General features: G+C 36.1%; 1 protein-coding gene across 14 annotated transcripts in view; it reads right to left on the bottom strand.

The window, feature by feature from the left end:
• CC2D2B (coiled-coil and C2 domain containing 2B) overlaps nt 1-15891 on the bottom strand; it is a 93544-nt gene that overhangs the window by 56658 nt on the left and 20995 nt on the right. For 13 of the 14 annotated variants that reach the window (XM_042960227.1, XM_042960232.1, XM_042960226.1 and 10 more), the window contains 6 exons: nt 13186-13395; nt 11821-11918; nt 6660-6800; nt 4702-4810; nt 4383-4501; nt 1911-2088 (listed from right to left, as the gene is read on the bottom strand). In XM_042960227.1, the coding sequence (XP_042816161.1) occupies nt 1911-2088; nt 4383-4501; nt 4702-4810; nt 6660-6800; nt 11821-11918; nt 13186-13395 (855 nt within the window). Of the gene's footprint in view, nt 1-1910; nt 2089-4382; nt 4502-4701; nt 4811-6659; nt 6801-11820; nt 11919-13185; nt 13396-15891 lie in introns of those variants that run through there. The other variant, XM_042960240.1, reaches the window with a different exon arrangement.

Here is a 15891-nt window from a genome sequence, read left to right as displayed (position 1 = left end):
CTGTGTTGTCAGTGTTTGGGGAAACAGTGATAGGTGCTCAAAGAAGAAGGAAATCAAGGAGGGAGAAAATGCTTCCTGAAAGATAAGAACGTGTCAATCAAAAGGATGGGTGGTTAACCAGAAAAGTAGAGAAAAAGGAGAGTCAAAGAGGCAAATGTTTTTTCTGGTCATCTTAGCACTGTCCTTGTAAGAGTGAATATAAGTCAGCACACTAGTTCCTTGACAAAGGCATCCCTAATGTAGAAAAGTTTATAGGGGTGTAGTTAATGGACTTATAGGATTCAGGTCTATGAGAGAAATTTCTTATTGCAACTCAGTAAATTGGCTACCTGAAGAGAGGTGATGCACTGATAACTATATTCAAATGTAAAATTGGCATTTTGATTTTACACATCAGTCTTGTGTTTTGTTTAGGGGATATAGACGTATTCTCACGGCACTGTCAAATTCAGGTTCTGAGACTGCAGGGCTGGAGACCAGATCCTGGGTAGTAACTGTAAAGGTAGAGAGTTCCACCTCTGTGAAGTCTCCTGGTAGAGCCTTGTCCCCTGATGGCAGCTCTCAAGACCACTGCGTGGCTGGGATGGAGTGTCAAGAATGAAAATGGGCCTTGTGAGTAGAAGAACTAGAATGTTCAGAAGCTCAGAGGTAGGAAATGGCAAGGATGTATGGGGAAAAAACCAAGCAGTTCAGTTTGACTAAGGTGAGAAAGGAATAAAGAGGAACGGCAAGGAGTTCCTAAATTCAAAATGTGGGTTAGCATCTGTTAGGCTATCTAAATAAATAGATTTATTTTGCAATTTCTGCAGTAGCTCATGGTGCACTTTATTCCTAGCTAGATTCCCTTCCTTCCCTGCCTCTGAGTTTGTTAAGATCATGTTCTAAGTGGTAGTACGATGATGAAGGACTCAAAATACACATTTGTCTACTTGGGTGGGGGCAAGTTTTAAACTTCAAGTGGTTAGATTATTGTATCACAATTTATTTTAAGTACAACAGGAAAGTATAGTCAGTATATATCTTAGCATGTTTTTAAAATAGGAATTTCAACAGAGGTACATTTTAAGATGATAGAAACTTGTAAAGTTTAGATAAACAAAATGAAGGTAGCCTCTGAGCAGAGATAGAAAAAATGATTTTAGGTATTGTAAACATACCTCTGATTTAGATTTATAATTATAATTCTTTCCTCACTCCTCAAACCTCAGCCCATGCTCATATACACAAATCTTTATTCCCTCCTAACTTTCCTTTCAAGTCCAGTTGCAAGTTTAACCCCCATAATAGCCAAGACTTCCTATCTAGACTCCTTTACTGTCTTTAATTTTTCTCCATTGTCCTATTTTCTTCTTCCTTTAGTGCAGGGGTTCTGATGATGGGGCCTATGGACAGCAATTAGGAGTCTGTTATATGTATGTTCTTTCATCAGCTTCTTAAAGGGATCCAAAACATAAACAAACAGACAAATAACATACATACATACATACATACATACATACATACATACATACTTACAAATTCAGCAAGAGACTGAAATCACCAAGTCAGGGTTGGGACTATTTGGAGAAATCAAATAGCACTTACAAAAGCTATGTTACTCATTTTAGTTTAAATAATTGCCTTACACCTTGCTAGCAAGTGAATAGTAATGTTGCACATCCAGGGTTGGTAGGAATTTCAGCAGGAGAGAATGGAAGTATTTAGAACAACCACAAATCAAATAATTTATACTTGTAGTATAAAAGACTATTGCTGAATTACAAATACATTATTTATAAATGACTTGCCTACCCATACAGATCGATCATCTCTAAACAGAAATTACTTGTCACATATAACAGTAGCTACCAAGAAATATAAAAGTATGTATGACATAAAATAAGATACAGAAGTAAATGACAATGGCATACCTCCAAGCAAATTGTTTCTGGCCAACATATTATCTGAATATTGAAAATTTGCTGAAACATGACTTTAAAATCAAACTGTAGGGGAGATACGGAAGTGCAAGAAACCTGTTTATCATTGGATAATATTTTAATAAAATATTTAAGCTTCTGAATTTTGGCTCTCCTCTTTTGTTCATGCCTAAAAATTAAATAAATATTTAAAGGATCCTTGAAAAGCAAGACAGGTACAAAATATTGTTCTTTTCAAAATGTACCTAAGCATGTTAAAGTATGACCTTTTTGGAAACCATTTAATGCTATCTTTGAGCCAAATAATGCTTGCCTATGTGTGGATAATAGCCTCTCCTACTCAAATATTTTTTTAAAGATATTTACTTAAAAATAGAGAAAGAAGTAAAGTCAAGGTACTATATATCACTCTGCTATTTATTTTACTAAATTGTAACTTAAAGAGATCATGGCACTTACCCTATGTAAGATGTCTTCTAAGAGGAGAAAACCGAGGGACTTAGGAATAGGGGGAGGAGCTTGAATTAAAAACTCAAAAATATTTTCTAACTTCTAGAAGACACACTTTTAAAAGAAATACACCATGTTTTCAATAACCTCAGTGAGGTGGCTCTAAGTCAACACAGTTGCTGTGTCCTCTTAAAGGTCTTTATAAACCCCTTTAGGCTTTAGGCTGCACACTTTTTTCTCTAGGACGTTTTTTCTCTAACCCCAAAGACCAGAGAGGCAAGCCAGATTCCCTGGGGCTTCTATGAAACACTTGCTGGGAAATCAAACTGATCCCTTAAGTGATATGAAACTCCTAAAGAGAGTCTTCCAGCCACTCATTCATTTGTTCATTCAACCAACATTTATTGAATTATCTTCTCAGCTGCAAGGCAACTGACCTAATGATGTTTAGGGCTTCTCTTTTTCAGAAGGGAGAAGACTGGTTGGAACATAGCTCTGGGATGAAACATAACATGCCCTTCTGTTCTCCACCGTAATTGTCCTAGGGGCCCAGCATCTCCCGGCCTCCATATCTGCCCATGTTCTCTGTAACCTTTTCAGAGGTTCAGGAGACAAAAGATTACTTACTTTTCTTATCTCCCTGTTGGCCTCTTCTAAGCATCTTACCAATTACTTTTTACTTTTTACAAATTACTTTTTAATGTTGCCCTCTGAAAGTAGTTTTAACAATGAGCTCATGAACTGATTATGAAAATCCATTAATTCAGGATTATATTTATCTTTGGGAAATCTTGCCTTTTTTGTCACCTATAAACTCTTTATAATTCTTCTTTAATCCTTGTATTCCTTTCATCTCTATCCTTGACACTGGTATATTCTTCTTTTCTAGAGAATCAATCCTTATTCAACTGGACATTTTAAGGGAATAATGACAGCAGTGCCCCATAATAGCATTGGCTTTAAAAAGACAGAACATGTCCCATTTCCTTTTGCCTTGATTTCCACTAAGTTTTAGCCTAGGTTTTCCAGCACATATATCTTCTTCCTTCTCTTCCCACTCTTTACTTCTAATGTCCATTTTGTGGCTCTTGTTCTCTCGTCCTCATTTAGATGGTCCTTTTGTATGCCTGTCTTACATAATAATTATCTCAGGCCCTCTTTGGAAGTAGGTACAGAACAAATAAAGCATTGCTTCACTGCTGCACTTTGCTAGTCAGAAAGAGGGTAGTGGTAATTGTGTCTTTGTGTCTGCTACTCTTTATGTTCATTTCAAATGTAATCATCCATCCATTCATTTCATAAGTATAAATATTTATCGGGCATTTACTACCCTCCAATGCTGTATTAAATGATGCACATTCACACAATACTCAAAGATGAATTGGTACAAAGTGTCCCATGGGGCAGAGATGTTGAAAAGTTGGACCTAGTTCAATGTCCCAAGATGCCATAGCCATCTCCTTTAAAGGAGATGAGGTCCATGGGCTCAGAGATGGGAGAAAAGGGAATCTGTATGAGATCTGTTTTTGCATGAATGTCCTAGGAATAGGGAGAAAACACAGCTCAAGGAAAAAAACCACAAATGGAAAGGAAAGAAGTTTGTATAAAGCAGAAAATTTTCCTCCAGATACAGAATACTTATGGAAGCAAGAGGTGGGCAACCACATACTCTTATTTTCTACAGTGGCTATCTATACCTGAACAAAAATTAGTACCATAGCAAAACAAAAAACAATCACCAAACCAAACTGGTTTATGTCCTACCTGAGTCATGAATTAGGTGACCCTGGGCAACTTACCCTTCATAAGCATAAATTCCCCCAAATCTACGATGGGGACAATACCACAGAGATATGGTTGCAGTTAAATGTGCAAATGTATTTAAAACCTTAGTAAAGTGCCTGGCATCTGGTATTCACTCTAATACTATTAGTCTAATACTAATTAGACTATTGTATTAAAACAATACAACAGACAATATATAATGAAGAAATAATCCTTTAAAATGCTTACAGTGAACACTTGGATAAGTTTGTTAATTCTGTAGTGAAAGAAAGTTGTGGCATCAAGGTAATTGGTCTTATTCTTTCAATATCTGTTTCTTCAAGTTCTGAAGCTAAGTATGAGAGGCTCTAGAAACCAAAACATAAATATATAATTTACAATGTAAGTTCACTGCTTAAGACAAGAATTCTTGAAATTACACTTTTATTTCTTAGGTTTGTCATTTTGTTGGGTAACTGTTACAAATACCAAGATTTCCTATTCTACCAAACAATTAAATTTTATAACCAGCAAAGAGGAGTTGAATGTTATTTTGAAATATAAATACCTCCCATTTATCCCCATTCTTAAATGCTTTTCCTTCAGTTCTCTTCTGAGTCTCAGACATTTCTAACAGTTCTTCTTGGTTTTGTTCATCACATTTATTCATTTTTACCCTAATTGATAATAAACATAATTATTTGAAGCAGAAATAATGGGACTACGTGAGATCTGTTAGACGTGTTCTTAACACATATACACACACACGACCAATCTCTTACAACAAATAATTGTACACCCCAAGAACATTAGTAGTGAGAGTAAAAGTGAGTGGTGAGCAGGCGGTATTGGTCTAGAACTGCTGTTCTGAACAAACTTATGGCACCTCTGTCTCTCCTTTTCCGCCCAGGGGCTCATAATGCATGGGCATATCAGACTGGTTTAAAGGAATGGAGGCAAGTCAGCAAGTTTACGTGAATTCAGAACTCTACGAAAAAGTTTCATGCTGGGTTAGGTTCAGAAACTGTCAGAAGCTGGGGTGCCTGGGTGGCTCAGTCGGTTAAGCTTCTGACTTAGGCTCAGGTCAGGTCATGATCTCATGGTTTAGGTCATGATCTCGTGGCTCATGGTTCGTGAGTTTGAGCTCTGAGTCGGGCTCTGTGCTGACAGCTTCGAGCCTGCTTCAGATTCTGTGTCTCCCTCTCTGCCCCTCCCCCTGTCACACTCTGTCTCTCTCTCTCTTAAAAATAAACAAACATTATAAAAAAATTAAAAAAAAAGAAAAACCACAAGAACCACTTTCGTTAAAAACCACTGTAGCAGAAAAAAAAAAATCAACAAAGTAAATGTCTTTCTTAATAGGCTGAAGTTACACTAATTTCTTAGTTTTGAAAAAGACATGGGTTGTGGAGAGGGAACTAGTTATTTCAATGTATTCACACACAGCTTAAGTGATTAGCAAATACAGATTTGAACTGTAACCATCTCCTCCACTAACCATGTTTTTATGACTTATACATTTCACCTAGGAGTATGATTGCTGGGTCTATGTGAGGCTTTGTAAGAAAAGTGCCGAACTGTTTTCTTTCTTTTTTTTTTTTTTTGCCAAACTGTTTTCAAATGGCTGCACTAATTACATTCTCATCAACAATTAATGAATGAGACTTCCTGCTGCTCAATATCTTTTTTTTTTTAATTTTTTTTTTTAACATTTATTTATTTTTGAGACAGAGAGAGACAGAGCATGAACGGGGGAGGGTCAGAGAGAGGGAGACACAGAATCTGAAACAGGCTCCAGGCTCTGAGCTGTCAGCACAGAGCCGGACACGGGGCCCGAACTCACGGACCGCGAGATCATGACCTGAGCCGAAGTCGGCCGCTTAACCGACTGAGCCACCCAGGCGCCCCTCAATATCTTCATCAATATTTGTTACTGCCTTTTTAATTTTGTCTTGTTTTGGATTTTAGCCATTCTAAATGGTGTACAGTTATCCCGCTGTGGTTTTAATTTACATTTCTTTACTGACATGCCATGCCACGCTGAGCATCTTTTCATGTGTCCATTTACCATCCATGTGCCTTCTTTAGTGAAGTGTCTGTTCAAATCTTTCACCCATTTTAATTTTTTTAATAATGTTTATTTATTTTTGAGACAGAGAGAGACACAGCATGAGCAGGGGAGGGGCAGAGAGAGAGGGAGACACAGAATCTGAAGCAGGCTCCAGGCTCTGAGCTGTCAGCACAGAGCCCGACGCGGGGCTCGAACCCACAAACCGTGAGATCATGACCTGAGCCGAAGTCTGACTTAATCAACTGAGCCACCCAGGCACCCCAATCTTTTGCCCATTTAGGAAATCAAGTTGTCTCATTAAGTTTTAAGGATTGTTCAAGTATTCAAAATACAAGTCCTTTGTTGACGACATCAAGTAGATGTCTAGCTTCTGGATTTTCTCCCAGTTACTGTAAATGTCCAGTTATTCATGGGCGGTTTCTCAGGAGACTTATAAGAACAGAGTAGCCACTCACCTTTGAAACTGTAACTTTACTGGGGTGCTTGTAAACCCTTGCTGTTGTCGGAGGGATTTTATTTGTTTCCAAGTCCGTGATATACTGTGTAATAGGGAGAAGTCTTTTCCTCTTTCTAAATCATAAAGCTGTTTTGTATTACTACAACAATAATGGTAGATCAAAAATATGTTGGTCATTAATAGAAATCATTAAAAATGGCCTGGAAGAATGTACTGACGAATTGTTCTGGATACCCCCACCTTATGATTTTTTTTGCATTTTACCCACGTCTTGATATAGCTATAGAAATTCCACTTAGAGATTAATTCCTTTACCACTGGAAGATTTTTCACTATTCAAAAGTGCCCTGCTAAAATCCAGACTTTTCCAGATGTTCTGGTCATTCTACAGTGTATTTCTTATACTTTTTTTCCAGATCAACAATTGAAACTATTGCTTCAAATTTAGAGGTACTTTGCTGGATGGGGTAGTGATCATATGATCTGGATATTGGTAATCTACAGTTTTTAAAGATGCCTCTTCTGTTTTATGACTTTGCAAACACACTATTAGTATGACAAATTACACTGACTTTCTAATGTTAAGTCACCCGCCCTTGCATTCCTGGAATGGTCCCAACAACTTCACTGTATTAATTGACAGAATTCTGTTTAGCATGTTTGTAACTATGTTCATGCGTTAAATTGGGTTGCAAGAGTTTTTGTATTAAGTTTTGTTTTTTTTTTTATTTTTTTAAAGTTTATTATTGAGAGACAGAGAGAGACAGAGCATGAACATGGGAGGGGCAGAGAGAGGAGGAGACACAGAATCCAAAGCAGGCTGTAGGCTCTGAGCTGTTAGCACAGAGCCAAACGCAGGGCTCGAACTCACAAACCGCGAGATCATGACTTGAGGTGAAGTTGGATGTTTAACCAACTGAGTCAACCAGGTGCTCCTCTAATCAATTTTGCTTTATATATTTTGAAGCCATATTATTATACGCATATATGTGTATATGTGTGTATGCATATATATAAATACATCTTAATTAAACTGCATTATTTTGATGTACCCTTCTTTATACCTAGTAAAACTTTTTGCCTTAAAGATCTATTTTACCTTATATTAATATAGCTATGCTGGCTTTATTTTGTTAGTGTTTGTATGGTATTTTTTCCCATTATTTCTATTCCCTAACTTTTTATATCTTTATGATCTAGATAAGTCACTTATAAATAACATACAATTAGATTTTAGTTTTGGTATTTTTCCTCCTTTTAAAAAAATTTATTGAAATTTAGTTGACATGCAATGTTACATTAGTTTCAAGTGTACAACATAATGATTCAACAATTCTACAAGTTATACTATACTCACCACAAATTTGTCTAACATATGTCACCTTACAACACTAGTACAATACTATGTACTGTATTTTCCATGCTGTACCTTTCATCCCTGTGATTTATTCATTCCATAACTGGAAGCTTGTACCTCCCACTCCCCTTCACCCGTCTTGTCCATCCCCTACCTCCTTCCTCTCTGGCAACCACCAGTTTGTTGTCTGTACTTATGGGTCTGTTTCTGCTTTTTGTTCATTTATTTGTTTTGTTTTCAGATTCCACATATAAATGAAATCATGGTATTTGTCTTTCTCTGTCTTACTTACTTCACTTAGCATAATACCCTTTAGGTCCATGTTGTCACAAATGGTAAGATCTCATTCTTTTTTATGGCTCAGTAATATTCTGTGATATATGTGTGTATGTGTCTGTGTGTGTGTGTGTGTGTGTGTGTGTGTGTGTGCACACCATATCTTTGTTCAACTATTGATGGACACTTAGGTTGTTCCATATGGATTTTGTTTTCTAAATTCTAATCCAGTCTACCAACCTAGACAAAAATGGAGCACTTAGCTCATTTAGATATATTTAGGTTTAACTCCATTTTCTTTTATGTTTTCTATTTGTCTCATATGTTTCTATGTTCCTTTTTCTCTCTTTTCTTGTCTTCTTTTGGATTGTTTGAATATTTCTTAATTGTCTCATTTTCCTCTCCTATTGACTTGAAAGCTGTATTTTCTTTTAGATGTTGTAAGTTAAAATCTGAGCCCTTGATTTATCAAAGTCTAATATTAAGCTTTACTCTTATTCTCCTTCTGAACAATGCAAATATCTTTAATTACTCTTATCCTCCTCCATTCTTTACTCCATTCTACAAGTGATACATTTAAACTCTCTCTATATTTTTATACCCATGAGACACCATTACATCACTTGTTCACTGAGAGTTGCCTGAATATTTACCACCTTTATTGCTCCTCAATATTTCCTGATTCATTTTTTACTGTAAGCTCATGTTCCTTAGAATTCCAAATCTGTGAAAATCTCTGAGCTAAGGTTAAATTTGTGCTCTTCCAGAAAGAATATTTATTGGCTTTGCCAATTGTCTGCTGTCACTACTAATCTGGGACTATTTTAAATTCAGTTCTAAATCTGATATTTTAGATCACATAAGTACTATGAAGTCAGATTATAAATCTGTATGAATGCTGGATTGTGGTTACGAATTTTCAAAGGAGCATTTTCCCCCTTCTGCCTAGTGACAAAGTCCAAGACAAATTTTTTTGTCATCCTCTTTATATTCCCCCTTCATGAGGTTTAACACCCATTATAGAATGATCTCTTACTAGACTTTCCAATTAAGTTGACCTTCGCTTTCTTTATCTTCTACTTTTGGTACTCCCTGAAGCCATCTGAATGATAGCTCAAGGTTACTAATATTTAACAAATATCCTCAGCATAAAAGCTGGCTTTACCCCTCTCTAATTTTTATGAGTTTTCCTTTCAGTTTGTTTTTGGCTTTTGCAGATTCCTTACTTTTTGCCATTTTGGGAATATGTTTATAAAGATAACATTCATATTTTATCAGACATTTTTAGTTGTTTTCATTAAAAGGGCCATTCATGAAATCTAGTCTATCAGAAATAGAAGCCCATTGCCATTTATTCATTCAGCAAATATTCACTGAATGCTTACTACATGCCAGGCACTGTGCTAGTTTAAGAGGGATACAAAGATAAACAGATATACTCTCTGGGTTCAAGAAGCTTACAGACATGTAAACTAACCAATGCAATAAAATGTTATAGGTGTTATAACAGAAGTCCACACAGCTAGAGTGTGGGCATAAATAAGAGCTAAAAGGCAACAGCAGGGGAAAACTTAAGAGTATGTGACACTCAATTCAAATCAACAAACACATAATAAATATCTATTATGTGGTAGGGAATATTTTGGGTGCTGATAACTAATATCCCAACAGGGAAAAATGCAGAACAAGTAATTACAAATATAATGAATATTATGAAAGGGGGAATATGTAAATACCATGTGAATATACAAAATAGAGAGAGAGAAAGAATTTAATCTAATCTAATGGGCAAGTAAGAGCCTCCCTGAGAAACTTGAAATTGAATAAAATGCATATGTTGCCTAAGTGTCAGGTAGAAAACAATGAAAGAACCTTCTAGAAGCAAGAGGCATTAAAACAAGGATACTTAGATATTAGACAACATAGTCCATTTAGGGCACTCAACTATGAAATTCCAAAGCAGAAAGCCCCTAATATGAAGCTTGAGAGGGAAGCAGGAGTCCGGTTACATAGGGCCTTACAGATCATGCTAGAGCTATTGAATTTTATTGTGAAGGTAATAGGAAACCACTAATGTGGCTTATTTATTTAGAAAAATCACTTTGGTTTCACTACGGAGCATGGCTTAAAGAGAGGTATTCTAGGAGACTGAGTAGTCAGGCTATGAGATAAGCACCTGAAATAAGGCAGAATCAGTGGGAATGTTTACTGTTTGGAGGTGAGGGATGAGAGGAGAGGCAAGAAGGGGGTTCATGAATGACTTACAGCTTTCTATCCTGGGTACCAGCTCATTGTGGGTATCAGGCACATAAAAGGTTAGATAGTCATAAAAGGTTAAACATATCTTTTCTAATGGAAACACTGTTTTTCAAAAGTCCACGAACTACTCTTTGCAGCATTTCAACACCACTCTAAGAATTTTCCTGAATGTAAATCTATTACATTGCTTTTTTTCTGCTTTGATAAAGCAATGATATCTTCAATGACCCTCCGACACACACACACACACGCAAATGCACACGTGCATAGTGGTAGGCCCTTATCTACCATCATCAGATCCCATCTAAAGCCTACTTTTCTCTTTTCTTCATTAAAGCTTACTTGCTCTGTGCCAATGTCTCTTCTTTGCCTTTAATTTTAGTTAATCTTATAAATAACACCAGTTTATGGTTTTGTAAATACTGGTGGCTTCTATTCATTCATTCATTCATTCATTCATTCAAGTAATGTTTATCAAGAACTCATTATTGTGCCAGGACTTGTGTAAGGTATATATCAACTTTCTCAGGTAACATTGTTTGTGTTTAGATTATTCTAGGAAACCAATTATTTAAATTGACTGTTGCTTCTAGAGTTTGTAGAACCATGTCAGGTCAATGGGCAGGGAGTGAGGGAAATTCTTTAACTATCAAGTCACTCTCTTATATAGACATTTATTTTATCTTTGTGCATAAGTGAACTTTCTATACAATAAGTACCTCCCAGTGAGATTTCTTGCTTTTGGAGTGTCCTTGAGACGTACTTTATTTAGTTATTTCATACTTTCCTAACTTATCTTCCCAACTACTCTATAAGCTGATGGCTCCCAACTTGTACACCATGTTTTTTTTTTTTTACAGGGATCCTTAAATCTATAAGCTCTTTGAGTAATGTCTTTACCTGAATTAATTGATATATCTTGTACATACGTATACATGGATTAATTCTCAAATATATACAAACACTTGAGACTAATATGTTCCAAAAAATATTAGTGAACTCATGGTGGTTTTTAATTAGCATGTGTTTTTTTAAATCAATGGATATTAAAATTACAACTACTTTCATGTGACACTTCTATGAAATATTTTTACACAATTTTTTTTTTCAAAACTGGGTCTTAAGGAAGGGTTGGAACCATTTCTGTAGTTGTCTAAAGAGTGGGGACCTTGTATTTTTCTTATTTTATATCTTCCATAGCAAGTGCAATAATCTAAGGAGTTTCTTAATAAATGCTTGAGAAATACACGAATAGTCAAAAACCTACCTTATCTGCCAATAATAATCTTGTAAAGATTTTTTGGTTAGCTGACTTATTTCCGAATTTTCACTTGCTAATTTGGTAGCGTCTCTCAGTGCTATCAGCTACAACAAAGAAAAGAGCTTTTTAGTACATTTCATCTACTGTCACCAATACTCCAATTTCTCTGAAGGTCTAGGCGTGTGCGGCAGAAGCACAAGTGTATAACCTTTTGTGTATTACTGTCTTATCTTCCAAAATATATTTCATATAAGTACCTTGGGGCAGAACTGAAAATAACCTCAATACATTATACCTATGGTCACCTGAGTGGCTCAGTAGGTTGAGCATCTGACTCGATTTCAGCTCAGGTCATGATCTCACAGTTCATGGGACTGAGCCCTGTATCAGGCTCTGTGCTGACAGCACACAGTCTGCTCGGGATTCTCTCCCTCCCTCTCTCCATTTTCCTCCCTCCCTCTCTCTCTCTCTCTCAAAATGAATTTAAAAAAGAAAGAAACATTATACCTAGAACCTTCTAATCAGTTCGTTAATTAATGTAAAAAAAATGCCAACCAATTAAGATGGCATATTGAGCACAGGAATCTACCTTATCTTCCACAGTTACATTGGGGTTCTTCCATGGTTACAGAAAAGATATGTTTATCTGTCTTTGTCCACATCTACTGCCAACATCACATCCATATCTATATATGTATATTTATGACTGCATTTATATCTATACTCTCTATAAAAAATAAATGTATAACACAGGAAAACAACAAAAAATAAAATGAAAAGAAAAAGATATACTGAGGAAAGTATAAAGCAGAAATATCCATAGAGAATATCTTTAGAGAAATAAAACTGGAGGAAACTGTACCCTTAAACATGCATAGGAGAAATCTGTCACAGGGACAGTTTGTAGGAACTCTAAGACTAGAATCAATTAATATAAACGTTTACTGGAAGAAATCAGAGAATATCTCAACAAATAGGAAGACATATGATAGTCTTGGATAAGGAAATACAATTTTTATAAAGATAAAATTTCTTTTGAAACTAATATAATATAATGCAATCACAGTAAATACGGTAATAGAATTTTAAAAATAGAAGTTGACAGGCTAATTCTAACACATGGAAGATCAAATCTTTAAGAGCATACAAAAACATCCTGGAAAAAATGAGGAGTCACTTGTCCTACTGCATTATAATTTAACAATTAAATATAGTAATTAAGACAGGGAAGGACTAGGGGCACCTGGGTGGCTCAGTTTGTTGAGCATCTGACTCTTGACTTCGGGTCTGTGATAGCTTGCTCTGCATGACTTGTTTTCTCTTTCAATATTAAATGGTCAACTCTATAAATAGAATAAAAACCATTCTCACCTTCTCATAAAGCAGCTGAGGTAAATTCTGTTGCTGCCTGTCCTGAAAACACTCATAAAGCTGAAGCAGCCTAGCACATAACACTTGTTCTTGATTGAAGAGAGGATGATGGCTGAATTGCAAACCCACAATGTTAAGATCTAATTGATACATTTCCCTTTGACCTTCCATTTTGTTCCTCATAGAACTTTCCAGATCAGGTTTCACTGCCTTTTAAAGAAAAATATGTACATAATGTTAACTTTATTCTTTGTATGTCTTTTGAAATTATAAGTGATTTTTCCTTATAAAAGTAACACATTAACTGTAAGAAAATGAAGGGATACAGGAAAGCAATAAATAATTTGCTTTTTCTTCCTTGAAATTGATTATGGCCCTTGATTTCATAAAATATATTTATATTGCATCATTTTAATCATCTTTCTATAAATTAGTGTCACATACCTTATTGTTGTGTGCTGGTAGAAGTTAGACTTTCAAGTTATAAGCCCCACAATGATTTCCTATAGAAACACTATGACAAATGGTCTGTTTAGGTCTGTTGGGTTAATAGTTTAGGTCTGTTGGGTCAATAGTTCGACTACCTGATGATCTCTAATAGTCATCCATGGGCCAGAGTTAAGTGGTAAACCCTTATTAAAACATTGTTCTTATGTGAATATATTGGTAATGCCCTGGAAAATCCCCTGGAGGGGCCTGGACCCTCAAAATAAATGCTACCTAACAAGAAGACCATCTTTTGTTATACATGAGATTGTCTCCACGTGTATACCAAACTGCCCCTAAATTAGCTGAAGTCTGTAAACCTTAACCAATATACCAAATGATTCAATTATGTTTTAGTACACTATTCTGAATTTAAGTACATGTGTTTGAATATGCACGTGACTAGTTTTAGTGATGTAATTTGAGAGAGTTAAGGGGTTACTCAGCATAGATAGCCTAGTTCATGAATGCCTAGCCACTCTCAATAAGATCCATGACTGCATCCACCTAAAAAGGAGAGCTCGAGCCCTCTTTCTGGATCAGTCTGGTGTAATAGGATGTGCTTCCCAGTCTGTGCCATTGTTATTACAATCGCTGTTACACGGAAAAATTGCTGTTGTACCTTTGACTTGGTGTGGCAGACCCAGTGCTTCTCAAGGACTGTAGGTTACCAGTATGATGCCTACATTTCTCCCTATCTACTCTCTCCTGAGCCAGGAATATTCCCCTATTTCCTCACTGGCCTGAGGGGAGGCAAGAGAAGAGCCATAAAGTTTGTTTTGTTTTACCCTTATCTTGTAAGTCTCTATGTTCTATGTAAGGACCAACTCAGAGAAGAAAACCTGTTCTTGATTCCACTTATAAGATTTAGTTAATTGGTAGTAAAATGGTCATCTACCAGGCAAAAACACCAATGAAATAAACGGCTTTGGTATTAAGCAACCAAATTATAAATAAACTTCTGAAAATTAGAGTTCCTAAGCCAGAGATGCCTGTTTTATTGAGCAGATTCATCACTGGTCAGTTAAGTCAGAGGATTAAGAGAACTTCTAGAAGTAGGTAAGTGTGTTAGACCAAAAGCACAAAGATCTAGGCAACAATAAATCAAAGGCTGGATAAATGCAAAAAAACATCCAAGCTGGCGACACGTATAAAATCTACGCAAACGCATAAGAGGAATGTTGGAAGAGGGAGTAAAGGGCATAGTCAGATGGTCAGGCAAAACTACGCAGCAAACAGGCAAATAAGGCCTGGGGTAGAGGAATCTGGCAGAGGCAAGAACAAAGAGAGGACTTTGGTATTTGGGCAGCTATTACCTGTGCTTCAGTCGCCCTCATATTTCTTTTATTCTGGTGAGAAACCCCAAATGAGTCTTGCCTCCAAGGCTAGCTGGGCTGAGTAACAAATGTGGAGAAGATAAAAGGGGAAAGCAGGCAGAAGCATTTGGCTGACACAAATTCCAGAACATTATCTGTTAAGGATGCTACAGAATGAATTTGAAGACTCAGTTTAGATGCTTGGTGAAGTGACATTTCCATTTACTTCCAAGTCTAAGAGTCCATGAGATACTGAAATTGTGCTTGGATAAAGCGAGAACACAGGCATTTGAGGAAAAAGGTACTTGTTCAGCCCAGTGGTTTCCAACTTGGGATTATGGTGGTTACAAAGGTTAATCTGGATGGTGGTTAATACTTCTCCAAAAATTATACATTTTGCATTTATTTGTTTTCATACAATTGTTCGTTCATTCATTCAGCAAACTATGAGTTGTTTCAAGGATCTCTCTCCCTAAGAAGAATCATCTCAGATAATTATGTCAAAATATCTGTGCTTTATCCTCAGCAATATTTAGATAAAACATATTGTCGCTATAAGGTGTAAATGCTATGCCACATAAGAGCAAAGAACAAGATGAGATAAAATCTAGGGGTTTTCCCTCTTCCCTCTTTCATTTTTATTTTTAATGGATATGGATTTTTATAGTAACCAAACTGGAAAAAACAGAAAGAGATTGCAATGTTGGGTGTGTATGTGTGTTGGGGATGGAAAGCTCATTTAAAAAATGTCAGTAAATGTGTAATATTATAAATTAGGATAGGGCAGAGACATTACCAGTCTCTCATGGTGTGACAGGCACCATGCAAAAAATAATATTTTCCAAGATTATGGCAGTCAGCTGATGTCTTTCTCTTCTGATGTATACTAGGACTATAAAAGTTG

This window comes from Panthera tigris, chromosome D2 (genome assembly GCF_018350195.1).
Source record: "Panthera tigris isolate Pti1 chromosome D2, P.tigris_Pti1_mat1.1, whole genome shotgun sequence".
Lineage (NCBI taxonomy): Eukaryota > Metazoa > Chordata > Mammalia > Carnivora > Felidae > Panthera > Panthera tigris.
This window is presented reverse-complemented; position numbering and strand designations above follow the sequence as displayed.